General features: G+C 51.8%; 3 protein-coding genes across 11 annotated transcripts in view; 2 read left to right on the top strand and 1 right to left on the bottom strand.

Moving 5' to 3' along the window:
* OSBPL2 (oxysterol binding protein like 2) overlaps positions 1 to 3365 on the top strand; it is a 34526-nt gene extending 31161 nt beyond the window's left edge. For all 4 annotated transcript variants that reach the window (XM_069033999.1, XM_069034001.1, XM_069034000.1 and 1 more), the window contains one exon: positions 664 to 3365. In XM_069033999.1, coding sequence (XP_068890100.1) covers positions 664 to 766 — 103 coding nt within the window. In that variant the 3' untranslated portion in view covers positions 767 to 3365. The remainder of the gene's footprint in view (positions 1 to 663) is intronic.
* A 1043-nt stretch (positions 3366 to 4408) lies between these two features.
* Positions 4409 to 11265, top strand: ADRM1 (ADRM1 26S proteasome ubiquitin receptor). Of its 3 annotated transcripts, none has more exons than XM_069034112.1 (10): positions 4409 to 4485; positions 5250 to 5460; positions 5703 to 5819; positions 5899 to 6022; positions 6450 to 6536; positions 8648 to 8729; positions 8959 to 9080; positions 9506 to 9663; positions 10320 to 10422; positions 11041 to 11265. In XM_069034112.1, exons 2-10 carry the CDS (start codon positions 5251 to 5253, stop codon positions 11145 to 11147), a joined length of 1110 nt encoding a protein of 369 aa, XP_068890213.1. In that variant the 5' UTR covers positions 4409 to 4485; position 5250; the 3' UTR covers positions 11148 to 11265. The 3 variants fall into 3 exon arrangements, with proteins under 3 accessions (XP_068890213.1, XP_068890211.1, XP_068890212.1); XM_069034110.1 differs by having other exon boundaries at positions 8959 to 9188; XM_069034111.1 differs by lacking the exon at positions 6450 to 6536 and having other exon boundaries at positions 8959 to 9188.
* Positions 11266 to 11353: 88 nt separating this feature from the next.
* LAMA5 (laminin subunit alpha 5) overlaps positions 11354 to 25619 on the bottom strand; it is a 105872-nt gene continuing 91606 nt past the window's right edge. For all 4 annotated transcript variants that reach the window (XM_069034109.1, XM_069034106.1, XM_069034107.1 and 1 more), the window contains 34 exons: positions 25204 to 25384; positions 24829 to 24972; positions 24600 to 24751; positions 24410 to 24520; positions 23436 to 23547; positions 22726 to 22896; positions 21697 to 21893; positions 21497 to 21613; positions 21266 to 21420; positions 20903 to 21044; positions 20579 to 20681; positions 20381 to 20494; positions 20084 to 20263; positions 19590 to 19732; positions 19209 to 19385; positions 18830 to 18966; positions 18595 to 18748; positions 18353 to 18486; positions 18077 to 18239; positions 17486 to 17614; positions 17154 to 17305; positions 16632 to 16764; positions 16204 to 16344; positions 15873 to 16003; positions 15621 to 15788; positions 15396 to 15528; positions 15115 to 15272; positions 14810 to 14996; positions 14378 to 14530; positions 14099 to 14258; positions 13886 to 14016; positions 13695 to 13785; positions 12868 to 12987; positions 11354 to 12746 (listed from right to left, as the gene is read on the bottom strand). In XM_069034109.1, the coding sequence (XP_068890210.1) occupies positions 12592 to 12746; positions 12868 to 12987; positions 13695 to 13785; positions 13886 to 14016; positions 14099 to 14258; positions 14378 to 14530; positions 14810 to 14996; positions 15115 to 15272; positions 15396 to 15528; positions 15621 to 15788; positions 15873 to 16003; positions 16204 to 16344; positions 16632 to 16764; positions 17154 to 17305; positions 17486 to 17614; positions 18077 to 18239; positions 18353 to 18486; positions 18595 to 18748; positions 18830 to 18966; positions 19209 to 19385; positions 19590 to 19732; positions 20084 to 20263; positions 20381 to 20494; positions 20579 to 20681; positions 20903 to 21044; positions 21266 to 21420; positions 21497 to 21613; positions 21697 to 21893; positions 22726 to 22896; positions 23436 to 23547; positions 24410 to 24520; positions 24600 to 24751; positions 24829 to 24972; positions 25204 to 25384 (4929 nt within the window). In that variant the 3' untranslated portion in view covers positions 11354 to 12591. The remainder of the gene's footprint in view (positions 12747 to 12867; positions 12988 to 13694; positions 13786 to 13885; positions 14017 to 14098; positions 14259 to 14377; positions 14531 to 14809; positions 14997 to 15114; positions 15273 to 15395; positions 15529 to 15620; positions 15789 to 15872; positions 16004 to 16203; positions 16345 to 16631; positions 16765 to 17153; positions 17306 to 17485; positions 17615 to 18076; positions 18240 to 18352; positions 18487 to 18594; positions 18749 to 18829; positions 18967 to 19208; positions 19386 to 19589; positions 19733 to 20083; positions 20264 to 20380; positions 20495 to 20578; positions 20682 to 20902; positions 21045 to 21265; positions 21421 to 21496; positions 21614 to 21696; positions 21894 to 22725; positions 22897 to 23435; positions 23548 to 24409; positions 24521 to 24599; positions 24752 to 24828; positions 24973 to 25203; positions 25385 to 25619) is intronic.

Below are 25619 nucleotides of genomic sequence, written 5' to 3'. Positions count from 1 at the left end.
CAGGGTGCTTTTCACAGCTGCTAGTGCTGGGCAGTCAAGTGTGTGCTCATGGCCAGTCGCTGCAGTTGCCTCCTTCAAAGGCAAGAACTTTGGGATGCTCCATGATTTTATGAAATTCAGAAGAGAAGGCATTCTTTTCCCAAAGCCTGGAGGAGCAGCTACAGATTAATTCCAGTTAATGCCTTGAAAAATCTCTTCCAGAGAATATAAAATTGTTTTTGGTCAATGTGATTAAAAAGCGAGCAGCTGTTGATGTTCTTGGCAGGGCATAGCTCCATAGAACAGAAACTGTTTCTTCTTGGGGCAAATTTCCAAAAATGACAGTGTAACTGATTTAGCATCCTTTTAAAGTAAAAATTAATGTATATAGAGTATCGATGTTATTTTTACTTTGAATAGGACAGCAATTTTAAAATCCATTCTGTACTCCTTGACTTCATGCTAAAAAAAAAAGGTGCTCTACAAGGTGGTGATAATTGTGTAGGAAGTTCAATGTTTTTCATGTTCAGAATATTTCCTGAGAATTTTTTTTGATAAGAAATACCAGTGTATTTTTAGAACGTTTTGTGAAGGAAGCAATGTTGGGATTTTTTTTCCCTTTTAATAACTGTTCACTCTGTTTGCTTTTTTCTTTTATTGTTTCTCTTCTTTTTTGTGTTACAGATGGTTTCATCAAGGCACTAACCCATACACTGGGACTCCAGATTGGCTGTACTCAGGTGGCTATTTTGATAGAAATTTCTCAGACTGTCCAGACATATATTGAGATTCCAGAACTAATTGCTCATCTCATCCGGACATCTAGTTACTAGATTTCATTCCAAGCCAGTTACTCTGGTTTTGTTGATAGCAAAAACCAGCTTTTCTAAGTAAATTTTAACAGAAATTCTATCAGTCAACAATCAATGATTTAATTATCACTAATGTTGGATTGCCAAATATTTAAATACTGTTGCGCTCATTCCATAAAGCTGCACCTGGAATCATCAAGTTTTCACTAATTTTCAGAGGGACCTTTGGTTCTCCATTTCCTCCCCTAGTTTCTCTGGCAGGAGGATACGCTGTATCCGTAGAGCACATAACATCCTTGAAAACTACATAAGATAAATAAAATAGAGATAATATCCTTGTTACTTAGTACAATAGTGAAGAAGCTGAAGTTTTTGGCACTCGGAGCAGGGATGAAAAGCCAACATGGTACCAACAGGATCAAACACAGTCCTGTCACACTCCCCGTACTGTATGTAGCACTCCCTGGAGATGGGAGCTCTCGGCCCCCTTCTCAACAATTCCATAACTGAGAGACTTGGGACACAAAACCCAGCCCGAGCCTCTCACACTGTAGTTGTCTGTTACAGAGTCTTCACAACTTTGGGACACTGTGAGCATTAAACTGTATACCTGTGATGAATCCCATAGAGCATACCTTAGGAGAAGGGAAGGGCACACCCGAAATGTGCTTTTTCTGAGGTCAAATGCTGTTCTTACCATAGGAGGAGCTTCGGAAGCAATAGCAGGAATGTCGAGGTGGTTACAATGTACAATATATTGCTTGCTACCACTTGGAGGCTTAACTCTTCTGCACTACCTTTGGCAGCTTTGGCACTGTGAATGCTTCTAGACTAAACTTTCCTTTGGAAGCACTTCTGTGTGTGTATCCACACAGGTTCATGTTTTGGGGAAGTTTTGGTTTGCATGTTTCTCATTATTAGGTCATGTCTGTTTTGTATGTTGTGAAAAAGCAGAATCAATTTAAAGCTTTGGCAGAGTTATACCTATTACAAGTTTCCTGTGAGCACGTGATGTCAAAAAGTGGGATGGTTTTTTTTTTTTTGTTCCATATCAAACCATCAAAGCCATATAATACTGGAAATAATCAATTACTGAACTGATGCATTCATTTTCTTTCAAGTGGTACACTTCGGGGGGCAGGGTGGGGAGAGAGGCTTGAAAAATTAGGTCCAGTAATCAAAACTGATCCTAATGTTGCTGCTTCTTTTATGAAAGTTTTTAATTGAGTAACCAGGCGAAAATGGAGAGCGGCTGTGCTGCTGTGAAGTTTACAGTAATTTAGAAATTGTTGCTGTTAAGTGCCAGCAACGTGAGGAGTTCAAGAAAGAACTGGTCTGTTTAATGTCCAAAACATCTGGGATTTCATCCAGAAAGTAGATTTTTGAAGTGTTTCTCAGCCACAGGATTAAACAGCAAAGGAAAATTAACATATTCGTAGAGAAATTCTTCTATCAAGTCATGTGTACAACAATTAGATTAAATTTGGGGGAAATTTCGTTGTCTTCATTGGAAAAATAAGAGAAGCTGTAAAACTTCAAAGCAGTAAGGAAGGACATAATCTGAATCTTGTTCATGGCAACTTGATTCTGTTGCCAAAATTTGTACCTTGTGTTGATGGAAGTCCTCAGAACTTGAGCTGGACGTAGTGGCACAGTTGGGGTTGTGTTTGTTCCTAGTAGGGGCACAGACACTTCTGTAAAGACAGTGTTGATCCACATGGAACAGCATAAAAATAGTTTTGATAAAAACCTGAGCTTTAATGACAGTGTCAGGCAGTGTAACCCCCCTTTGCAAACTTGCTGCACGTGCCATAGGGAATATTTTGTTAGGTGAGGATTGAAAGGAATCACATATTAGACCAGTGGGAGTTTAAAACTTGCTTAAACTACATAGGATGTTTAATGCTGGAGTGGTGTTTTTAAAACAATGCATATAAATAGAAATTGCCTGAATGGAAAAAAAAAAAAACTGTACAGATGTTCTGTTTCTAAGAGGAGGTGTACAGGTTAGCATCCCTTTTATCTAAGCCAGGATTTAAATTAAAAGACCTAAAGCCTTGTCATTATGTGAAAGCATGAAACGATTGTACCAACGTGTTTAATCTAAACTTCAGTATAGAATCTTCATGGGATATAAAAAGAAACTGGGAACATTTCCAATGTAAAAACACTTCATTAGTACATCTTCACCCTCTTCTCCCCTTCCTTTAGTCTAAAGCTTTCAGTAAAATTTCAGATTAGTTCCAAATCCATTCTTCTAATTTATTGTTCTTCATTAGCAACACTTTCAGAATCCTTTCCCTGCACTGCCCACACGGCTCTGCTTGGCCAGCCCTGGCATTCCTAATGCTCTCAAAGTCCAAAAGTTTTATTTTCGATGCAGATCTCGCCTCAGTAGTTTACGTGTCAAAACATTAATAACTTTGCACCTTTTGAAAGAATGTCACTTTTATAACTTGATTAAACACTGTATATAAGATAACTGTGTTAGTATATGTTAATACAGCTACATAGAGAAACCAGCTAGAAAGAAATTATAATAAATACTTAATAAATACCCTTTGGGCCTCTGGATGGTGAGAGAGATTTTTGTGAGACTCCTACAGAGCAGCTGGCAGGGGGGGAGGAGGACTCTGGCTTTGCTCTGCCAGCTCTGGGGCTGTCCCTTAATTTTATCGTGATGTTCACTGGACAAAGATGGTTTAAATTGGAGCTTTGGACGCCTCCAGCCCTGGGTGGAGGTGTCCAGCCATGGAGGACTCTGTTCCTCAGCACCTTTTTCCTGCAGTACGTGGGGTGGTTGGGGTGCAGGACAGCGAGGGCCGTGCGCTGCCAGCGGTGCTGGGCTGGAAACCTGCACTGGCTGGGAATTGGCATCGGGAGCAGCCTTGGGAGTGCTCCCAGCACTGAGACCTCACGTTGGTGTGACGGTGGAGAGGCCCTGTGCGAGAGAGTGGGCTTCTGGTAAAAAATGTTATAAACGTGAAAGTTGTCTTTGTACAGCATTTGTGTCTTGGATGTGACATCCTGTTGTAAATGGGGAGCAGCTTTTCACACATCCAGCATTTATAGAGTTCTTGTCACCTGGATTAATGACAGGAATAATTTGTCCTAGATCACCCAGAGAGAAGAGAACTAATGAGAAGTATTTATTCTTGTTTAATAATTAAAAATAATTTCCCAGTAAATTTTTCACCGAAAACTGCTTTAAAAACAAACCCAAGACTCTTTCCCATAGCTGCTCCTCCTGTTGGGAATACACCGCCGGCCCCTTGGAAACACCTGGGATTTGGGTCAGGAAAGCAATACTGAAATACTGTGAGGCGACCCGGGCTTTGGGCATGGGCCCGGCCCGCCTCCGTGGAAGGATTGAGTTTTTGTAACCATTCCCTGCCTGTGCCGGGAATAAAAGCGTTGTTGGAGGCGCGCTGGCCCTGGGCTGTACTTGGCTGAGGATGGAGCAGGGGCTGAGGGCTGGGATGAGGGTGAGGGGGTCATGAGGGGTTGGGGGGGAGGGGCGCCGCCATGTTCCGTGACACAGCAGGGGCGCCTCGCACCGCCCCCTTTGATTGACAGCCGCGCCAGCCAATCGCGCGGAGCCGCGGCCGCGCGCGCCCCGCGCGGGGCGGGGTTCCGGCGCGCGGGGCAGGAAGAGCTGAGGCGGCGGCGGCGGCGGAGGAGGAGGAGGCTGAAGGTACCGGTCGGGAGCCGCCGCGGCACCCCCGGGACCCCTCGCCCAGCGGCGGCCGGGCTGGGGGTCTCCTTCCGGGGGAAACCGGGGGGGAAGGCGGCACGGCGGCCTCGGGGGGCCCGGCAGAAGATCGCGGCCTCTGGGCGGGCGGGGGGTGCCCGGGCCGGCCCGCAGGCCCCCCCCCCTTCCCCCCGTCCCGGCTCCGCTCCGGTTGTTGCCCAGCGGCGGGGCCGGGGCTGGCTGCGCTGTGAGCCCAGCGCCACCCCGGGAACAGCCGCACTGTCCCACAGGGCCGGCCGGGCCCGCCATCGCCGCCAGGCCCGCGGGTCGGTCACTGCGGGAGCCGAGGGCCGGGGGGTCACCGTGAGAGTCAGTCGAGCACGGGGCAGCCTGCGGGGCTCTGCGGGGCTCTGCGGGGCTCTGCGGGGCTCTGCGGGGCTCTGCGGGGCTGCTGGAGCCGCAGTCTGAAGGTACAGCAGGACTTCCTGCTCTGTGCCACGGTTCGAACTGAAGAAGGAAGCGCCGGGGGACATTGGCTTCATTTTCAAGTGCCTCAGCACACAGGCTTTACTTTATTAGTGGAAGGCTGTAGAGCCGCCTGTCTTCATCCAGGGTTCCGCTTTAGCTCAGTTGAATCACCCTGGAATTCTGCTGGCAGTGGGACAGATTGCTTTTGTGAAGCCACCTGGTAAAAGCTGAAATTTGATATTGGGAAGGTTTGATGTGGGAAGGTTTCTCATCACACCTGCTGCTCTCTCTCTTTCCAGGATGTCTTCAGGTGCATTATTTCCAAGCCTGGTGCCAGGCTCTCGTGGCTCCTCCAGCAAATACCTGGTGGAATTTCGGGCAGGGAAGATGTCCTTGAAAGGCAGCACTGTAACTCCAGACAAGAGAAAAGGCCTTGTTTACATCCAGCAAACCGATGATTCCCTCATTCACTTCTGCTGGAAGGACAGGACTTCGGGCAATGTGGAGGATGTGAGTATGAGCTTGTGTTTCAGTGCTGAGGTGTTGTGTCATGTTCTGATCTGCTGGCGCTGTGGAAAGAGCTCCTCCAGGACAAATTAGGGTGAGAATGTCACTGACAGACTTGCCACTTCCACGTCCTCTCTGCAGTGAGGAGCAGATGGAAGAAAGCTTGTGGAGGAGGGTAGAGGGTAGGTGAAAAGGAGTATTGATGTATTTTCTCAAACATTTGTTTCTTCTGACACACTTTCCAGGATTTGATTATTTTTCCTGATGACTGTGAGTTCAAGAGAGTCCCGCAGTGCACCACGGGCCGTGTGTATGTATTGAAGTTCAAGGCAGGATCAAAACGACTCTTCTTCTGGATGCAGGTTTGTGGGAAGCCAATGACAAAGGTCTTGGATCAAAATACCCCTAGTATGACTCATACCAAGAGCACTTCTCTTGCAGGAGCCAAAGACAGACAAGGATGAGGAGCACTGCCGTAAGGTGAATGAGTATCTCAACAATCCCCCCATGCCAGGGGCACTGGGTGGGAATGCCAGTGGAGGCCACGAGCTCTCAGCGCTAGGAGGTACAGTCCATTCTCTGCTTCTTCACGTCAGAGGCTTTTTTTTTTTTTTTAATTTATGTCTAGAATAAGCCCCTAGAGTTCCCTAGGAAGAAATCCCTGATGGCTGTGGAGGGTGAGCTGGGGACAATGTTGATACAGAAGCGTAAATGTGCTTTTAGCAGAATAAACTGTGCTGTTAAAATAGGTGTAGGCAGAAAGTTAAGACTGCCAGGAGAAATCTCTTTGTTTCCAGTAGATTCTCTGGAGTCTTACCTCTCTCTATGAAGCCAAGTTACATTTATCTTTTATGAAGATCATGAATCAGTAAACACTTGAAACTGTTTTTCCATACAGAATGTGATGCCAATTAATCTCCTGCTGTTTGAGCCGGAGTGCTGTGAAAAAAACTATGTGAATATGTTGTGTTTCAGAATGTTTTTGTTTTTAGGTGAGGGTGGCTTGCAAAGCCTTCTTGGAAACATGAGCCATAACCAGCTCATGCAGCTGATCGGACCAACGGGCTTAGGAGGACTTGGTAAAATGCTTTAATATCTTTATGCCAAAATGGTATTTTCTCCTGCCAGGTTAAATCTTACCTGACAATATTTTCAAGTAGTGCTATTGATCTCAATAGCGCTTCTTTCATGTGAGAAGGCAAGGCCCTGCCTCAGAGATGAGCTCAGGGACAGAAAAAGGGTACCAGATTCTACACAGCACTCATCTCAGGGCTTGATCTGCAAGGAACCTTGGTTCTGCTCCTTGCTGCACTGAATCTTCTGCTTTTTTTTCCCCTTGTGTTTTTCTACTCCTTTTCTTCCTCCTAAATATTCACTGGAGCAGGGGCTGAAAACCAGTGATTTGTTCCTGGTGAATGTGCTGGTTACCAGGCTGTGGGGTTGCTTGTGTTGTCTCTGATTCAGTGAATATTTGTGTGCAAAGTAAAAAGAGTTCAAGAAGAAGGTTGGAGTGGTCCCACCCCACAACACTCCCCAGTCAGAGGAGCAAGGCTGAGGGCAGGGATGTCTCTCCTGGGCAGCCCTGGGGAGAGCTGGAATCACTGGTTGCTGAAGGGGCTGAGGGGTGTGTTGGAGTCCCTGCTGTGGTCTGTTCTCAATGCTGTCTGTGCTCCAGGAGCATTTTCTGAGAGGTCAGACCCTTGAGTGGAAGTAGGCAAAGGAACACAGATGGCAGTGACTCAGGTTCTGTGCTTAAGCTCAGAAGTCCATTTTTGTGGATCTGGCTGGTGTCTTTTTCACTTCAGATGCAAGTCTTATTGGTGGGATATTCAGATGCAAATCTCATGTTAGTGCTGGAAGGTTCTGGCCTTCTAGGATGTGTTTGGAAATGATCTTCCTCTTGAAGCTTCACCTAATCCTGAGACTGTTCTCCTTTTCTCAACACTTCTCCTCAGCAATTCTTCTTTCTTTGCGTTTACATCCAGCCATAAGTGAAACTGACATGTAACAGAAAGAGAACCATCTGCTTGCCTCTGCAAACAGTGGTTGTGGTGAATTCCTGGGGATCATTTCCCCTGGGAGTGTTGTCTTCTTCACATCTGGTTTGCATCTCTTGGGGCTCTGCAGAGCTCCAAAGGAGCTCTCTTGCTCCTGGGTCACTTCTACCATGAAATGGAGCAGAGCAGTGTGTGGTGCAGCCAGGTGAGCTTCACCTTCCGTGCCTGCTGTAGGGGAAGCTGTGGGATGAGTGACAGGAAGTGTTGGTTCCATGGGATTGTTCCTGTACAAGGAGGGACTGACCTGCATGGTCTGCAGCTGCAGTTGGCCATGGGTTTGCTCACAGAGTGCTGTTGTTCTGTCCTCTGTTCCCAGATGCTCCCAAAGGTGGGTGAGAAATGCAGGTGCTTTGTGCGTATAATCAGGTGTGGTGCAAGGAACCACTGATGGGGGGCGTTTGATAAGTGGAGCCTTTGGCTGCTGTGGCTCAAAGGAGTTGTGGAGGGACAGTCGAGTCACTGACAACTCCGGGAGGCCCAGCAGCCAGGCCTTTTCCCAGCTGAGGTTCTTGACCCTGCAATAAGTCCTTGGTAGTTTGGATGTGTGATGAAGGAGGCTGATTCTGGTTTCTTTGGCATAGGGGTGTTGGTTTCCTGCTGGCTGCTCCCCTGGGAGCACTTGGTGCGTGGAGCTGTCCTTCCTTTGCCTGTGAAGTGTTTAAGAGCTTGGCTGATTCTGTTGCTGCATCTTTGCGTTAGGTTTGAAGCTGCAAACCCCTGGTCTGTGGGTAGAGAGTGGTGGCAACTCAAAGACGCCTCTGGGATCTTCTGCTGGGGGCCTTGGCTTTAAAGTCCATAGAAAAGTTGGATTTTTGGGATAGCAGATGAGAAGAGAGGGCTGTGATGCAATGATGTACGTATGGCACAAACCGAAGTAACTTCATCCTTGTGTACACCTAGAAATTGAGTCATTTCTGAGATGTTCAGCTCTCTAATGGGGATGCAAGATCAGAAAACAAGATTCTGTTAATTTACAGAAGGACATGGGAGGGTGGGTTGGGCTTTTTCACCCCTTCCTCTATTTTAGCAAATAAAACCTTTCAGGTACAAGAGCAGCCTCTCCAGAGAAGAGAGGTGCAGAAAACCTGAAGAAATAAATGTCTAAACCTGTTCTTCTTTTATGTTTATGGAAGGTGGGCTGGGCGCGCTGACGGGGCCTGGGCTGGCCAGTCTGCTCGGGAGTGGGGGACCCCCGACCAGCAGCTCATCATCAAGGTAGGAGGCCTTGTGTGCCCTGGGCCTGCAGGGCTTTTGTAATGTGAACTTGCCACTTCTGTGGGAGGAATCATGGCTTATTGAATGGGGAGTATGGGGGGAATCAAGGCTGCTTATTACCTCTCTAAAATGAGGTAGGAGTTTTTCATATTGGAAGGGTTTGAAAAGAAGCTTTTCAGAATACAAGAGGTTTTTGCAGGGAATTAATTATCCTAATTATCTTGCCCAGCTCTCGCAGCCAGTCGGCTGCAGTGACTCCATCTTCCACGACTTCTTCCACCCGTGTAACGCCTGCCCCGTCTGTTCCTGCGGCTGCCTCCGTGACCAGTCCCAGCCCCGTTCCCAGTTCGGGTAATGGAACCAGCTCAGCCACAAGCCCAACCCAGCCCATTCAATTGAGTGACCTTCAGAACATTTTAGCTACTATGAATGTGCCATCTGGAGCAGGAGGACAGCAAGGTAACAGTGTTCTGGCCAGGCAGCTGTTGGATCCAGGAGTCCTTTGGAGCTGTTTTACTGTCCTGTCCTGTTCCGCATTGGTTTGAAAGGTCTCTTAATTTTTTTTGTTCCTGTTTTTTGGTTGTTTTTTTAATTTCAGTGCTGTTCTTGGCTGCTTCAGGAGACTTATTCTCACTCCAAAACTGAGAGGAAGAAAAGATGGTGGCAGTGTGCTAATAAGTTTTAATACTCAGACCCTGGCTAGATAATTTGATTTACATGACAAAAACATGGGGTTTTGGGTGTAGTTTAATGGTCAACCCTTTGTTTTCTCCTAGTGGATCTGGCAGCTGTTCTGACTCCCGAGATCATGGCTCCCATCCTGGCCAACGCTGAAGTTCAGGAGCGATTGATGCCTTACCTTCCCTCAGGGGAATCCCTGCCGCAGACTGCGGAAGAGATCCAGAACACCCTGACGTCTCCTCAGTTCCAGCAGGTAGATGCCTGGCTCTGGGGGGAAGTGCACTTCTCCTTCCCCCTTCTCCATCCTCCTGATTCACCTTGCCCTGCTTTTCCAGGTTTCTGGCACTGTTCAAAGTGGGAAGTTGCTCAGTACAAGTAGAAGGGAGGAGGGACATGGTTTAATGGAGCACCAGCTCTTCTTTCCTGCAGTCACTCAAGGGCAGATGGGAATGATTTTTACTTTTTCTTTTGGAGCTGGGCTTTACCTTTCTCTTCACTATAAATGCTCTGTGGCAAATGACAGGAGCAGTAGCAGATTCATTATGCCCTTTCAACAAGTGGCTCCTTAAAGGTAATTTCATGTGACTGAAGGGAAGTGATGCTCATGGTTATTGCATTACATCCCTTGAAACACCAGTCTAATTCCAGGACACTGTGTGATAAAAGCTGGTGTCTTACAGAACTGATTGAAATTTGTCAATTTGCAAAATTTCAGTTGCTTAAATGATTTAGATTGAACTGTAGCAACTTCCATGCAGACAAAAGGAAGTGAGGGACATTTAATTGGTGATTATTTTATTGCATATCTGTTCCCAAGCCCTGCCCTGACAGGACTGCACTCCTCCTGGGGTTACTGCTGCAGGAATCTGATGCAAACTTTCTTCTGATGCTGTTGACTCCAATTCACAGGCTTTGAGCATGTTCAGTGCTGCCTTAGCTTCAGGACAGCTGGGCCCACTCATGAGCCAGTTTGGGCTACCTGCAGAGGCAGTAGATGCAGCAAATAAAGGCGGTGAGTGCTGTTGTTGGTGGGAGCAGGATGGAGGGGGTTGGTGGGGGTGTTGGCACTGCACACAACCACTGAGTGTGGGGTGTAAGGATCAGCTTCTCTCTGACTCTCCAAAGATGACTCTTGCACTGATGTTTACAAGGAAAGGGCAGATGCTACAGGTGTTCCCAGCAGACACAGAGTGAGGTGTGATGTGCAGAGAAGTTGGGGTTCTGCAGAGATGTGTTGGCCTTGTTTTCCTGCTAGAGATTCAAAGGACTCTGGAGGTGTCACAGTCACCTTGTTCAGGAATGCCTTTCTTGTGGGAGTCTTTAATGGTTCATCTGAAATCAGTGAACAGTCAGGGCCAGCTCTGGGAGAGGGGGGTTTCCCTTTTCCATAATGAGCTTTTAGCATCCCTCCCATTACTGCAGGAATTCTGGTCTTAGGATGCCTGTGCACAGTGAAAGTGCATAAAATCCTGTGTCAGAGAGATCTGGATCTGTATTACTATTTAAAATTTTCCTCCCTGCTAATTCATACTAAAGCAACTGTCTGCTTTCTAAGTAATGAAGTTTTAACCTTGTGTGGACAATGAGCTCCAGCCCAGGAACTGCAATAACTTGCATTTTTAACTTCTAGATGTAGAAGCCTTTGCCAAAGCCATGCAGAACAGTGTCAAATCAGACCAAAAGGAAGGAGACTCTAAGGACAAGAAAGATGAAGAGGAAGATATGAGTTTAGATTAAGTTATTTGCTCTTCCTTACAGATATTCCTAGATACTAACTTAAGCAACTGCAGTAGGATTACTAACTTCATATTATGCTTATATAAATCTACAAATAAAGGAATTTTCTTTTATCTGCCATACTGTTCCTTCCAATCTGTACAGTAATCCCTGTGGTGCTGATTTTCCCTCTTCCAGCTCATCAGCCTCATGCTTCTCTCCCCAGGTAAAGTGAAAGAGAGTTACATAAAACTTTATTTGACTCCAAAGTATGTACCAGTGATTTACAAAGACCATCTTTAATACTACAACTTTTAAGAACAAGTCATAATTACATTTGTTTAAGATGGACATGTTAAAAACCCATTTTACAATATTTACCCCTCATAAAAAAACCCCACAATATAATGATATAAGTTACAAGTCCATTTCAGAAGCAAGATTTTGTCCCCAAGTGGCCAGAGATATATATACACACCCAAATATATATATGACGTGTAAGTGCACGAGTGAACTGGGTGTCTTGGGAGTAAAAAGCTGCTTCAAGTGGAGACTGCACTACACCAGGGCTGAGGGAGGCTGAGCAGGAGCCAGGATGGGTGAGGGCCAGGTGCCACCTTGCACACCTGGCCAGATGTGGAGGTAACCTTTCTATTTCTTCCCTTTCGAGCAGTAGTTTCTTGCTTCACACAACAGGACCTTTGTCAGTGTACTACCAGTGCTGAATGCAAGTGCAGAGCCAGTGGTGGTTGTGCCTTTCTGCTTTCCCTTGGCAGTTCTCCCAGCCTATTCTGTTCTTTTTTTTGATTCTTATAAATTACTCTGATAAGAAGATGCTAATTCTGCGAACAGAATTTTGTCCAAGTTCCCCCTTGCAGAGCTCTTTGCATAGCAGTAGCAGGTGAGCTGAGACTGCCCTTGGGGGGAGGGTTAAATGTGCCCTTGCTTATAAAACCCCAAACCCGATAGAATTAATCCAGTTTGTCCTAATTGCATTTATTATAGAACACAAACTTCCTGCAGCCTTTGTCAGCAGACAGTCTGTGACAGTTTATTAATAGCCTCAAGTGTTCGGTGAACTAAATCTATGTGCATTGTACGTGTGGGGTGAAGGGAACAGGATTCAGGACATGCTGCAGGGCTGCTCTGTGCTCCAGCCCACACTCCCACCACGAGCCACGGGCAGCATGAGCCCTGTTGCAGATCCTTGACCACCCAGGAAGGACTCACCTGTCGCCACATCCCACTTTGGTTCTATTTGGGAAACATCCTCAAAGTGCCCCCTTCTCCCCAACTGTGCTCCCCTGCCCTCCTTCCCCTGGGATTTGTGGCCCCTCTGGTTTGGCCCAGACTTGTGCCTGCAGTCACTGGAGATAAGTGTGTCCGAGCAGGGTCAGTGCTCTCGAGTGGTGACGCCGGGGCCGGAGCAGTGTTCTGTCCCTCAGGCTGTCCGTGCATGCGGCACTTAGAGCACAGGGCAGCCCTTCAGGCTGACAGAGCCCCAGGCAGTCCCAGCTCGAGGCAGGTCCACGTGCCTCTGGTTAATCAGCAAGTTCCTGACACAGCCCACGTAGTGAGGGAGGGGAGGTAACAGCAGCCTTGTGCTGGCCTTGTCTGTCTCTGCAGAAGAACAAGGAAAAGCAGGCATTAATCTGGCAAATGCTTAAATACCTCTTCCTCGCACAGTATCTCCCCTTGGCCTTGGGGTATTTCATCCTGGAGCACGTCTCTGCCAACTCACCTGGCAGCCCTCCCAGGGAGAAGGTCACCCTTGTGCTGGGTGCAGGAGGCTGGCTGGGTCCCACTGTGTGGTTGCCTTCTGCATCCACATCCACCTGGATTATGTTTTTCCATTTGGTAACTTCAAAAGAAAACAACAGTCAGTGCTTCTTCCTTACCCATGGAGCAAGCCCACCTCTGCCCTCCAGCCTAGACCAGTGCTGTGGAGCAGAGCAAAACTACTGGGAGAGTCAAAGGGCCCGGCTCTTGGGAAATGCCCAGAGTATGGACAGTCTCCCCTAAAACCTCACCCAGCACTGGTTGAACAAGATGAGGGGGTTTAAAATAGAGCTGTGCTGAGGTGGGGCTGCAGCTGTGCCCCCAACCCCAAAAAGGGCTTGATACAAAACAGCACCTGCTCAATGGCAGCTACGTTAAAGGCTGAGGTTCCTGTACAGGTGTGAATCCTGCAATCCCTGCTCCCAGCTGTGGGCTTGGAGCCCTTTGGACACACGGCACCAAAGCAAATTGGACTTTCACTTGAAGCTGGACACAGTCCCCAGGATGGATCAAGTCCTGTGGCACATCCTTGACCTTGCCAGCTGCTCCAAGATGTGGAAAAACAACCTGTCTCTCCTGTCCACCAGATGTGACAGTGCTAAGATCAGGCAAGAACTCTTGTTAATCAGGAAGATGACCTTATGGCAACTAAAAACTCCCAAATTAAGTGCATACAGTAGGGGCATAGGGTTTAAATCACCAAGCCTGGGTTGCCCTGAGCTCCCCTAGGAGGTGTGGGCTGAGCAGGGCTGGAGCAGAGTCACAGAACCAAGGGAGCTGTCACCTCACCTGCAATGGTGTGCCACTGCCCGTCGCAGAGAGCTGGGCACGTCACCGACGCAGAGAATTCATCAGCCCCAGCGTTCGCTCTCACAGTGACCTGGGGTGAGACAAACCCATCAGAGCTGGAGAGCTGAGAGGGACAGGCAGGAGACCCCCACTGACTCTGAAAATCCGTGGGGACACCACCCTCCCAGTACCTTGGTCTCCTCCATGTAGAGTGAGAGATGGTGGCTTCTCCTCGTGCCGACGTGGAAGATGAGGCCAGAGGCACTGCGGGGACGGACCTCCAGTGTCACCTCCAAGTCCTGCTCAGTCATCACTGCATCAGCTGGAAGAGAAATGCCATCGGTGAGGACCAAGGGGATTCCCATGGGATTTGTTCCTCCTAGTCCCAGCCTGCTGGGAGGTACCTAAGGTGATGGACCCGCTATCTGCGGCGAAGAAGACCCCGCTCTCCAGTGTGCCCTCGTAGCACGGTGTCACCCCAAAGGTGCGTGAGGGGGGACCCAGGGGCCTCCCGTCCAGCTGGAGGTTCCTCAGGCAGCCATCAAAGCTGGAGGCCGATGCAGCCTGCGGAGAGAGGCCACGGGACTGAGCACAGAGGGGGGCAAAAGCAGCCAGCACAAGGTGATGCCAGGGCTCTGGGAACAGGCAGAGAGGATGATGCCATGGGACCACCAAGCCCTTACCGGTATGTGAGCCTTAGCTTTCCCAGCTGGAACTCCCCCCACATACAAGGGGGTCTGGGCCACGAAGAGCGTTGTGGTGGCCACCGCAGCATCCTGGGCTCGCAGCCCATCGATGACCAGCTGGGCCCGGCTCTGGTCTCTGCTGAAGAAGACCTGCAAGCACCAAAGGTCAATGCCAGAACTGGGGGCTTCTCAGGTTGGGAAGAGCCCCAGGGCTGTGCCCAGGGAAGGGAGGCCTCAGCTCAGAGGTTCAGCCAGCCCTGGCTGTGTTTTCACTGTCCCCTTTGCTCCCCTGGAACTGCAGTGTGCCATGTGCAACAAGGAAGCAATGCCCAGAGCAGGGCTGCACTGAGCCAACCCCTGCAGAGGCATCTGGTGCAGAAAGCAACGCTGTGGTTTGGGGAGGTCCTGCTGAGCCCTGCCCCTGCTCACCGTGTGCCACTGCCGGTCGCGGTACTTGTCCTTGCTGCGGATGCGCAGCCGGCGCCCGCCCGTGTCCACCAGGAAGACGAAGCGCCCGTTGGAGACAAAGAGAGCCATAGAGGAGCCCCGCTCACCCGCCATGTAGAAGAGCAGCCCACTGGAGGAGTTCAGCTTCACCTCCAGGGAGAAATGGGACCTGCAGGGACAGAGAGTGATGGGAGCACCCGGCTCTCACACTACTGCAAGGGACATGTGCTTCCAGGCCATGATCCCAGGGCCAGGTTTGCATGGGGTGGGCATGGGGCGAGGCTCACCTCCACCCAAAGGAGGCTGGGATCTCATCAAACTCCCAGCGGCTGCTCAGGGCTCCCCCGAAGCGGAAGGTGCCCCTGGCTGCGCGGGGCTGGGCGTGCAGCTGGCACAGCCCGTCCTGGTCGTGGCGCCGGCCCTTCGGCGCAGGCTTGCCCAGCACCTACACAACGTGCACCAGGAAATGGAGTGAGGGGAGTATCCCTGCAAGCGCCAGCAGAGCTGAGCAGTGGCATCTGAGGAGGATGAGGAGGAGAACGTGGGGAGTTCTGGCAGCAGCTGGTACCTTGGGTTTCCGCCTGTCCTTCTTTGGAGTCACTCTGAGCTGCTGCGACTGCTCGCCCAAGGGACAGCTCATGGTGACATTGATGCTCTCCACATTCTGCTGCAGGTCCACCACCATCTGTGGCTCTGACACCCTACACACAGGAAGAAAAGGTCCTTGTCACACCAGCTGGGAGGTGGGAAAGGGCTGAGCCCTGCCATCTGGCAGTGGCACTGAGTTGCTCACCGCTTGACGAAGACATTCCCGATGCAGCCGGTGAGGTTGCTGAGGGCACCTGGATCAGGTGAACCCCCAAGCTGGAAGAGCCGACGCCCGTCCTGGCGCCGCTGCCGCCGGCTGGGCCTGGGGCCTGTCCTGGTGTCCTGCAGCTCATCGTCCACGTACAGCCGGACCCTGGGGGTGGCAGCAGGAGCTCAGCAGGTCCCCGTGGCTGTGGGCACCCCGGCCCCCCAGCAGCACCCACAGCAGGACACGTACCCACGGGCATCGCTGTAGAAGGCCACGTAGTGAGCCCTGCCGTCCGCGTAGGCACCGTCAGTGGTGACTTCGCTCCCCAGAAGGTTCAAGGCCAGCTGACCCCTCTGGAGGGACACCTGGCAGGTCCCCTCCTGCAGAAAGCATCACCCAGCAGCTCAGCAGCTGAACCCCAAGGAAGAGCCCACTTTCCCACTGCTCTCCAAGAGCTCAGGGTGCAGATCTCACTGCAGATTCACACCCTGGCCCCACCAAAATCCCGTTTTCCAAGGGGAAGCAGCACCCTCCCCAGCAGCCCCACGGCCGGGATATCTGGGGGCCTGTGGGTACCCACCTGGGTGGAGTGGTGGTAGAGCAGCCCTTCACGCTGGCTTGTCTGGAAGCTGAAGCCGCTGTAAAAGTCCCGCAGCCCTGGCACATCGGTCAGAGCCAGGGTCAGGTAGCCGTGGCCATGGATGCTGACTGAGCGGGCAACCTGGGAGGGACACCACAGAGACAAGGTGGGAGACTGGCCCTGGCCTTGCTGGGATGCTGGGAGATGAGTGAGGAGCTCTGTTCCTTGCTGGGTCTGGCTGGTGCTATGGCCAACCATGTGAAGCAAGCACCTCACCATGACCCCTCTGCACTGAGGACTTGGGGGGTTTATGCTTGTTTCTCTGTGAATGAGAGGAGATGAGGCCTGTCCTGGGGGTCCTGTGCTCCCTCTCCCTGACAGATCCTTCCCCCAGCATGCCAGCCAGGCTGCCAGGGCTTTGTGCTCACCAGGAGGTCCGAGGTGCACCCGTAGCTGACACCCACGGTGCTCATGCGCTTCAGGTCGACGTATTTGCCAAGAGCCTTCAAGCCCTTCATGCAGCCCCGAATGGGCCCACCCGTGGGGAAGAGAGCTTTCAAACTGCAGGAGAAGCAGGCAGTGTTAACAAGGACAGCCCCAGGCAGACACAGCCCCTGGGCAGGATCTGGCCCTGCAGCTCTTCAGGCAAAGTGCCTGAGAAAGAACTGTGATGGTCACAGGTATCTCTCCAGTGCCAAGGCTGCTCCGAAGCACGCAGCACGGCAAAGGAGGGCTTGGTGACACCCACCAGCACCTCATCCATCCCCAGAGATGGAAAAGTTACCATCTTTAAAAAGCTCAGGATGATGGATAGGGAGAGGAAATCTTCCCCCAGAGTTTCATTAGGGTTCCAACAGCCCTGGATGTGGCTGAGAAAGGGCCAGGGCCACCACCAGGGACTCTGGAGGGGAACATGCTGACTGTCCCACTCCATTGCAGGCTGGACCCACCTGGGGGGCAGCACAGCTGGGGGCACACCCCCCAGGTAGTAGGAGACAGCGTTCTCCAGGGAGTTCTCCTGCTCCACCACAAAGATGGTGAGGCGCTCCACCCGCACCAGGATGCGCTTCTTATTATTCATTTTGAGGAGGAAAATCTGGATCTGGAGACAGAGGAGAGAAATGATCTGTCAGTCTGGGGCAAAGGGCAGGACAGGGTGTCTAGTTAATGGCTGAAGTCAAAAAACTTCTTGCAGCTCTTCCCCCCTCAAAAACAAGGGTCTCTGTGCCTCCCCACCTCGGATGAGGAGCCCTCACTCCAAGCGAGCCCTGTTCCCTCTTACCGCTTTGTTTGTGGTGCTGCTGATGGTGAGAGAGGAGGAGTTGCTCGGTTTTGCCATCTCCAGGCCAGAACTGAAATCATAGTAAAGCGCCAGCTTCCCATCCCGGATGGCCAGACACAGGAATTGACCCTGGGGGAGGCAGGATGGACACTCAGCAGGTGCCCAGGATGCAGTTGTGGCCCTGAGCCCATCTGCCCTTTAATACTGATGGGAGCAGATCCCACTGCCAGTGCCCTGGTCACGTTATTTGGGATTTATCTGAAACAGCAACCCTGTGCTGGTAGCACAGGGATAACACTGCAAGCTGGAAATGCTCCTTGCAGCTGCCCCAGTGAACCGGGGCCCAGCTTGGAGGGTCTCCCAAGTTTTGGGGAACCCCTCCAACACCAGCCAAGTGACTGCTGTGACGTTTGGGTCCAGCCTGCTCATGGCTTTTAACAATAGTGCTGAAATCCTGCTCCAAGCAGCCCTAAGATCTCCGAAGCCCTCCTCTCCCCAGTGTCCTGAACTGGGAACGCCAGCAAGCAGGCCTGGGATTGTCCCAGCCCACCCACTGAGGGACGAAGGCTCCCCAGAGGAGCAAGCACCTGCCTGGTTCTCCAGGAAGAAGATGATGCCATTGTAGGAGACCACCCGGATCTCCTGCTCGAAGCGCTTGGTTGTGCCAAACTGGCTCTCGAACTTGATCTCCGCATAACCAGTGCCATCGAAGTAGGAGCCGTCAGTCAGCCAGGGGTCTCCTGTGGACTTGGACCTGAGACACACCAGAGGCATCAATCCCAAGCCATCTGGCATGCCCTGGAGCAAGCAGAGCTAAGGATAAGTGCCCTGGAGCAGGGCTGCTCCCGGCCCGGGGGCAGTGCCCACCTTGCGCAGGGTTTCTCGGCAGCTGTGTCCAGCTCGAAGGTGTGCTGGAAGTTGTACAGGCTCACCACCTCCTCGTTCAGCGTGTCCAGCTCCAGGCACCCGCGGTAGTTGGGATAGCGCAGAGTGGGAGGAGGCTGGGAATGAAACACAACAGTTAAACAAGTTTCCCTCCTGTAAGAACCTCCAAAGGCATTGCTGACACCTCCCAAAACCTGCTCCCCCCTCCCTGCCACCTGTCTCACCGTGAAGCTGGAGGGGTAGCCACCCACGTAGAAGACCACGTTGCGTGGGTCGAGGTTGAGCAGGCCTTGCTCTCCCTTGGCCACGCTGTCTCCCTTGATCTCGTGCACCCTCTGCCTCTCCACGATCACTGACATGTGCCCATACTGCAGGATCCTGCAGCAGGGAGAGATGGTCAAGACCAGGGGAGACCCCCAAAGAGAATCAAACCCTGTCCTCCCTGAGCAAAGGCCCTACCTGTTGATGCTGATGGTGACAAACTGCTCTCCAATATCCTCATCGACACTCAGGGAGGTTGGCTCCTCATCTCCCAGTTTGTAAATCCAATGCACTCTGCGATCCTTGAGCACAATGCCCAGGTAGTCTCCAGTGGCCTGAACTCAGGGAGAAACAGGGCCACGTGTTGGTATTTGGGACAGGCAGGAGCTCTCCTGGTGCACCCAGGGCTGCACTGGACAAACACCCCCTATCCCACTCCCCACCCAGGCTGACGGCTGCATCCAGGAGCTGTTTGTGTTCCCCAAAGATATTCAGGGAGAGGGTGAGGGGCTGATGCCCAGGCATGATCCCCCATTGGTGCAACAAGGGCTCCATCCACCCTCTGGCCCCATCTCACCTCCTGGCTACCCAGGTACAACACGAACCGCCCCTCCTCTCCCTCGTCCTGCCGGCTCCTGGGCTCAGGGTTTTGGATGTAGAATTTGAGGGATGTGTAGGCTGCCAAATCCTGCAGATTGCTAGGCATCCGGACCTGCACCCCTGAGCTGCCGTTGAACTTCATGGGCACTTTCACCTGTAAGGAGAGAAATCCAGCCCTGTGGCACTGAACCCACTGCCACCTGTCTGGTCACTGCCAGTTCCACCAAATGCCATGAGAAAGGGACGCTGCCTGGTGGCCCCAGACACCCTCCCCTTTGCATGCTACCCTCAGGTAAGCCCTCCTCCCCCCCAGGCTCCCAGCACACCATGCCCAGCCCTCACCCACCCCTGAGCTCACCTTGCTGGCAGCGTTCCTCGCCTGCGTGATGAGCTGCCGGATCCTCACGATGTTCTCTGACACGGTGGCATTTTTGTTCCTCCTGTTCTCCAGGCTGCTCAGCTTCTCCAGCAGCAGGGGAATGGTGCTCTCCAGGCTGGACGCTGGGGTTGAAGAGGAGCCAGGAGTTTTGGAGGTTAGTAAGGAAGGGAAATGTGAAGGTCAGGTAGTTTGAGACATGCAGGTCAAAGGAGCTGGGAGCAGTCACAGAGATCCCCTAAAGCCATCAGCCTTGAGAGGGGGTGTGAGAATGCTCCAGTGCATACAACCTCCTGCAGTAAAGCTACACGTGATACAGACACTGCACAAGACAAAGAAAAAAAAGGGCCAGGACTTAAAGCATCCAGTATTGGCCACCTCCCTCTGCTCTTGACCTGGAGCTGCAAAGCACAGCTTTCAAAAATGCTCTGGGGATACCTGTGCATGCAGTGACTCATATCAGAGTCAACACTCACCAGATTTCCTGGCATCCTGGACTGCCTGGTTCAAGTCCTCACTTCGGAGGCCTCCATACTGGTCTTTCCATTCATCCAGGTTCTTCTTCATGGTGCTCAGGGTATCCTCCACTCTCGCAGCTGTTTCGTTGGCCTCAGCAGCAGCTGCTTTGGCATTCTGGATCGTGTCCTTTGTGTCCTCTGCAAAGAAAGAAGTATCTCTGAGGTGGTCAGGAGGAGGGAGGAAGCACCCTTGGGTCACAGTCGGTGCATGAAGAAGGGAGCAGAGAGAATCAGTCCCGCTACCCCAGAACAAACCTTGCTCCCTGCCCAGCATGTCCTGCACAGACTGGAGCTGGGTCAGGAGCCGCTCCTTCCTCGCACGGAGGTCAGCCAGCTTGTCCCTTGCTGTCTGCAGAGTGCCTTTAACAGCTGCAATTAAAGAAATGCACGTGCTGTTTGTTGGAGCTCAGTCCAGACTGAAGGACATCAGACCCTGTGAGGAGCCTCTCTCACCCCCGTTGAGTTTGCTCTGCTGTCTCCTCACAGCCTCCTCCAGGCTGCTGCTGTTCCTCTTCAGTGTTCTTGAGATGGCCCCGAGGTTTTCTGATATGACATTCTGTGAAACAAACACAGGACTCTGAAGACGAATTCAAGCCTCTGGCTCTGACTGCACACAAAAATGCTCGTTCAAACATCTGCAGCGGGGTGTGACAGGGAGACCCAAACACTGAGTCTGGCCCCAGCCGTGGCAAACTCTGCTCTCAGGCACAGAACACACGTCAGAGGGAAGGAAGTTTGGTTTTTGCCCATCTTCACAGGGCTCCCCACAGCACGTACCATCAGGGCCTCGCTGGCTGCCTCGTCAGCATCGTGGGCTGCTCGCTCTGCTTTCCTCACAGCTTCAATGATGCTGGCGTAGGCATTGGAGGCATCGACCGCCCGCTGGATAAAGCCATCCTGGTTTGTGTCCTGGATAATGCTGTTTTGGAAGATGAAGCCAGCAAGTCCATGGAGAACACTCAGGCTCCCCATGCCCCCACCGACAAACCCCTTTGGGCTCCTCAACACAATGTGTGCTCCAGTATCAAACTTTGGAGGTGACACCCTGCTGGTTCCCCTGCCATGGTGGGGCTGCAGTTTTCCATCCCCAGCTCTGGTAGGAGACAGCCGGACTAGTGAGGGTCAGGACAGGTGCCTCACCCAGAAAGGTTCCTTGCAAGCTCATCCAGGAGCCGGGCGTGCTCCTCCGCCTGCTCCACGATGGGGATCTTGCTGCTGGCCGGGGAGAACTTCTTGACGCGCTCGGTCAAGGGCAGCTTTGCCCCATCCAGCAGCGCTGCCAGCTTCTCGTACGCCTGCAAGGACACCTGTCACTCCTGAGGGTTGCCACCCCTCGCCCTCTGCCCGTGCCAAAGTGCCTCTGCCACTCACCTCCTTTGCACGCTCCATCATCTGCAGGAAGTCAGAGACCTGGGCAAGGGCGTCCTTGGCCATCTGCAGGGTCTCCTGCACCAGCGCGTGCTGCTTTTGGAGTTCCTGGCTCTTTTGCTGGACACAAAGACCCGGAGTTAGGGGCCAGCAGGGCTGGGACAGCCCCCCCACATCGCTGATGGCCATGGTGAAGGGTCTACCTGACTCTCCTCCAGGTTGTTTCGGTTCAGGCTGTTCAATTCCTCTGTCTGCCTGGTTTTGTTCACGGCCTCGTTGAGGGCATCACGCAGATCCATGAGCTGGGAGCTGTGCTGTGCCAGCCGCTCCTGGATGCTGCTCACCAGGTCCTGGTTGGACTGCCAGCGGGCGTGCAGCTCACTCTTCACCCTATGCAACACTGGGGAGGGAGGGGATGACAACCATTGCTAATTCCTCTTCCTGTGCTGAACAGGCTGTTTCTGTGCCTGGCTGCCTTAAAGCCTGGTTCTAGTCTCATTTAGCAGGTATCAAGGCCAGAAGTGACCATCTTCCATCCCTCCCTCCTTTTCAGCCTGGATAGCACAGGATCTTGTCCATGATTGTCTCTCTCAGTGCTGGTTAGAGATGGAATCTCTTTCAAAGACACACTGCCATGCCTGAAAAGCTCCAGATGATGGAAAAACCCCACCTGAGGCTTTGATTACTTATTTCCAACAAGAGCCAGTTTATAATTCCAGCTTTCAGCTGCTGAGTTATGTTTTGCCAGGGCCTGTTAATCAGAAGTGCTCCCTTCCTGCAGTGCCAGGTTGGGCTCACTGCTCTCACTCCTTCAAGGATGCCCTCAGGACAGCAGAGCTACTATGGGTGCAGGCTGCTGGCTGTTACTCTGAACCCCTCTATGGGGACAGCAAATAGGAAGAAACATGGTGTGACTTACATCCATGTGTGATGTGAATACATCACATAATAATGGCGATTCCTTGTTCTAAGTGTTGCCAATTTTGTTCATCAAACAGACTACCCAGTTAGTTCTGCTCTGAAGTTTGCCTTAAGGGAAAAGGAACCACAAATGATCCTGTTGGAGTGTCACAGGGGACTCTGGAACTCCTATAAAAATTGTTGGGGGTGCCTGGCTCTTAACAGCCCTCTCTGAACACAACCATGATGTGCAGTGTCTGCGTGGGCTCCAAGCCAGGAATAGCCAGATCCAGCAGGATCTGGGCAGCCCTGTGCCACCAAGCTGGACTCACACTTCTGAGCCTCCTCGTGCTCACGCCTTGCCAGCTCCTCCTGGGCCCCCAGGCTCCTCTCCTTCATCTCCCTCAGCATCCTTTCCACCTCGGCCAGCTTCTGCCGGAACTCCTCGCTGGACGCGGTGCTGGCGTTCGCTGCCCCAAACCTGGCCATCTGCTGCACCAGGTCTGCAGAGAAACCCACACCCAGCATCAGCACTGACCACACCAGGTCCTTTGTAATCCCCTGAGGTTTTTTCCCCTCACAAACCACAGACCACTTTCAGGCAGCACTCAGAAAACAAATTGCTCGAGATCACCCAGAGGCACTGCCCCATGTTTCTGCCTCCTTGGCCACTACCAGTAACACATCCTACATCCCGAGCATCTTTCTGTGGCTTTACCTCCTCTCCCAGAGCCTGCCACTCTGTTTTGCTCAACCTCTCTGGAGGCTGCAGTGCAGACTGCCCCTGTTTTATGCATTTTAATAACATCTGTGGAAGTTTAAAGCGTTTTCTTCCCCAGACTTGTGTTTAGCCAAGCAGCTGAGACTCACAATAAGCCTGGTCAGAGAGTAAAAGCTAGGATTCTGCAGGGATCTTCACTTGTATTTTCCCTTGTCCTCTCCATGGCTTTTTCTAAGCAATGCAGTGCTTGGCAGTGGTTAAAACCAAGAGCATGGCATATCCCAGGAAAGAACCCCAAAGCGAAGACCCTTCTTTACATACCTGCAATGCCCCTCTGGATGCTTTGGATGTGCAGCAGGAGCTGTTCCCCCCTCTGGTACATCTCCTTCGTGTGCTGATCAACACGCATTGCTTCTCTGTGAGTCATGGTCATCTACAACAAAAACTCTGTCTCAGCTCAGGTATGAGATGACATTTTATGTGATTTATCAGAAGGACTGCTGCTCCCAAAAGGCAAACAAGGCTTGGCAATGTGTAGCTTGTGAGGTCCAGCCTGCCCCATTGTCCTACAATGCACTGACGGGTGATCTCATTTAGCACCTTCAGAGAAGCACAAGCAATATATGCAGCTCCAATGCAACAGGCTCTGGATGCTGGAACAATCCCAACAGCACAGAGGACAGCACTGTTCTGTGCTATTAACACAGGAAAAGCCCCAAGTCTGGAGCCAGGCACACCTGTGTCCTGGTCAAGAGACAGAGGGCTGCAGTCTGGCTGTTTGGTACACACAGGGGCAGTTTGTCTTTGCAGCTGTCTGGGGAAGTATGTCATCAAGTAGAGATTTTTCCCTCTCCCTCAGATTAGGAGCAGCAGTTTATAAATCAAATCAAGTGAAATCAAATCTTGCTCAGTTTGTAAGTTCTCTGAAGATGCAGCTGCTGGATTTTAGACTGGATATAGACTGCATCTGTGATGGACCCAGATGTTTTATGTTCCTCACTTGTATGCCCCTTCTATAAGTGGTATTTGACTGAATTTATTTTTACTGCTTGAAGTTGGAGCCACCTCAAAAGCAAGCAGTAAATCAAGAAAAACTATCACTATCATGAGATGTTTAACAGCTCTCCAAGGGAGGAAAGCAGGTAATCCAACTTGAGCACCTAACATTGCAACTTAGTACTTGTCAAGCAGGAGAGCCACCCTGCCTGAACTAGGCTCCTCACAGCCTTCAAAGCCCTCATTTTGGTAAAAGGGGGACTTGTGCTCTGGCAAAGAAAGATGGAGAAATACCCTACTTTGTGCTGCAGCGCGTTCAGGTCCTGTGTGAGATCCATGTTCTCATCCTCCAGCTCGTCAGCCCTTTGCCTGACCCTGCTCATGGCTCTGTGGTACTCACGGAGCTGGTTCTGGGGGAAAAAAAGAGACTAAATCAGGCCAACAGGCCAGGAAACATGGGCAGAAGGTGATGTTAAACCTTCCACGTACAGCAATAGCCATTATGGTGCCGTTGAGGCCGTGGAGGCGAGCCCAGGCGATGGAGCTGGCGTTGAGGGTGACCAGCTGGCTGCGGATGGACGGGAAGGACATCTCGATGCTCTGCAGGTCCTCCAGCAGGAGCAGGACACAGCTGTCACACACTGCAGGGGAACGCAGCAGTCAGCACAGGCCCTCTGCCAGGCTTCCCTCACCTCTTTCCCCAGGACAGGGGACAGACCTTCACACTTCATGCTGTCGGGGCCGTTTGCCACCAGGACCTCGTGCTCGCGCAGGCAGACGTCGCACTGCTTCCCCGTGAGCCCATTGGGGCACGTGCACTCCCCGGTGCGAGGGTCACAGGAGCCCCCTCTGCACTCGCACTCTGCAGGGTCAAGTAACAGAGAATCACTTTGTGCTTTTACCACTCCGGGGAGAGGGGAACGAATGGTTTTATTCCAGCTGAGCTTATCTCCACACCGCTGCCGGGGGTTTCCCTGCGCAACCCAGCGACGTGCACAGCCCCTCAGACAGCTGCCAGCTGTTTTCCGCCTTCAACAACTGCACCAGCACCACAGCCCTGCCCCAGTGCCGCTGGCTGGGACCCCCCACTCACTTGTGCAGCCGCCCTGGCCGAAGCCCCAGTAGCCCGGGGCGCACTGGTGGCAGCGCGAGCCGCTGACGCCGGGCAGGCAGCTGCACTGGCCGCTCTGCACGTGGCAGCTGCTCCCCACGGCGCCCACGTCGCAGTCACACCTCCGGCAGCCCGAGCATCCCTCGAAGCCATAGTATCCCTCCTAGGGAAAAGCAGGACAGGGATGCCCTGGTCAGCAAGTGTGCCTCTCTCCTGGGGCAGTGATGTGGGACCCCAGTGTTCCTTTCCAGGCCTTTCCAGGTGTGTTTTGAGCACCACAAAACTCAAAGCAACGTGGTAAAGATGTGGAGCTGCAGTGAGAACCCACACACACCACAGCAATGCCCTGTGAACCTGCCCTTGCCCAAGCTGGATGCACTGAGGAAAATGGGGTTTAC

This window comes from Aphelocoma coerulescens, chromosome 20, assembly GCF_041296385.1.
Source record: "Aphelocoma coerulescens isolate FSJ_1873_10779 chromosome 20, UR_Acoe_1.0, whole genome shotgun sequence".
Lineage (NCBI taxonomy): Eukaryota > Metazoa > Chordata > Aves > Passeriformes > Corvidae > Aphelocoma > Aphelocoma coerulescens.
The sequence above is the reverse complement of the archived record's forward strand: the minus strand, read 5'-3'. Positions and strand labels throughout refer to the sequence as shown.

Coding starts and splice junctions, on each gene's coding strand:
- ADRM1 (XM_069034110.1), top strand. CDS start 5,251: ATGTCTTCAGGTGCATTATTTCCAAGCCTGGTGCCAGGCTCTCGTGGC. Junction 6,023..6,449: donor CGAGCTCTCAGCGCTAGGAG/GTACAGTCCATT, acceptor TTTTGTTTTTAG/GTGAGGGTGGCTTGCAAAGC. Junction 9,189..9,505: donor TGGAGCAGGAGGACAGCAAG/GTAACAGTGTTC, acceptor GTTTTCTCCTAG/TGGATCTGGCAGCTGTTCTG.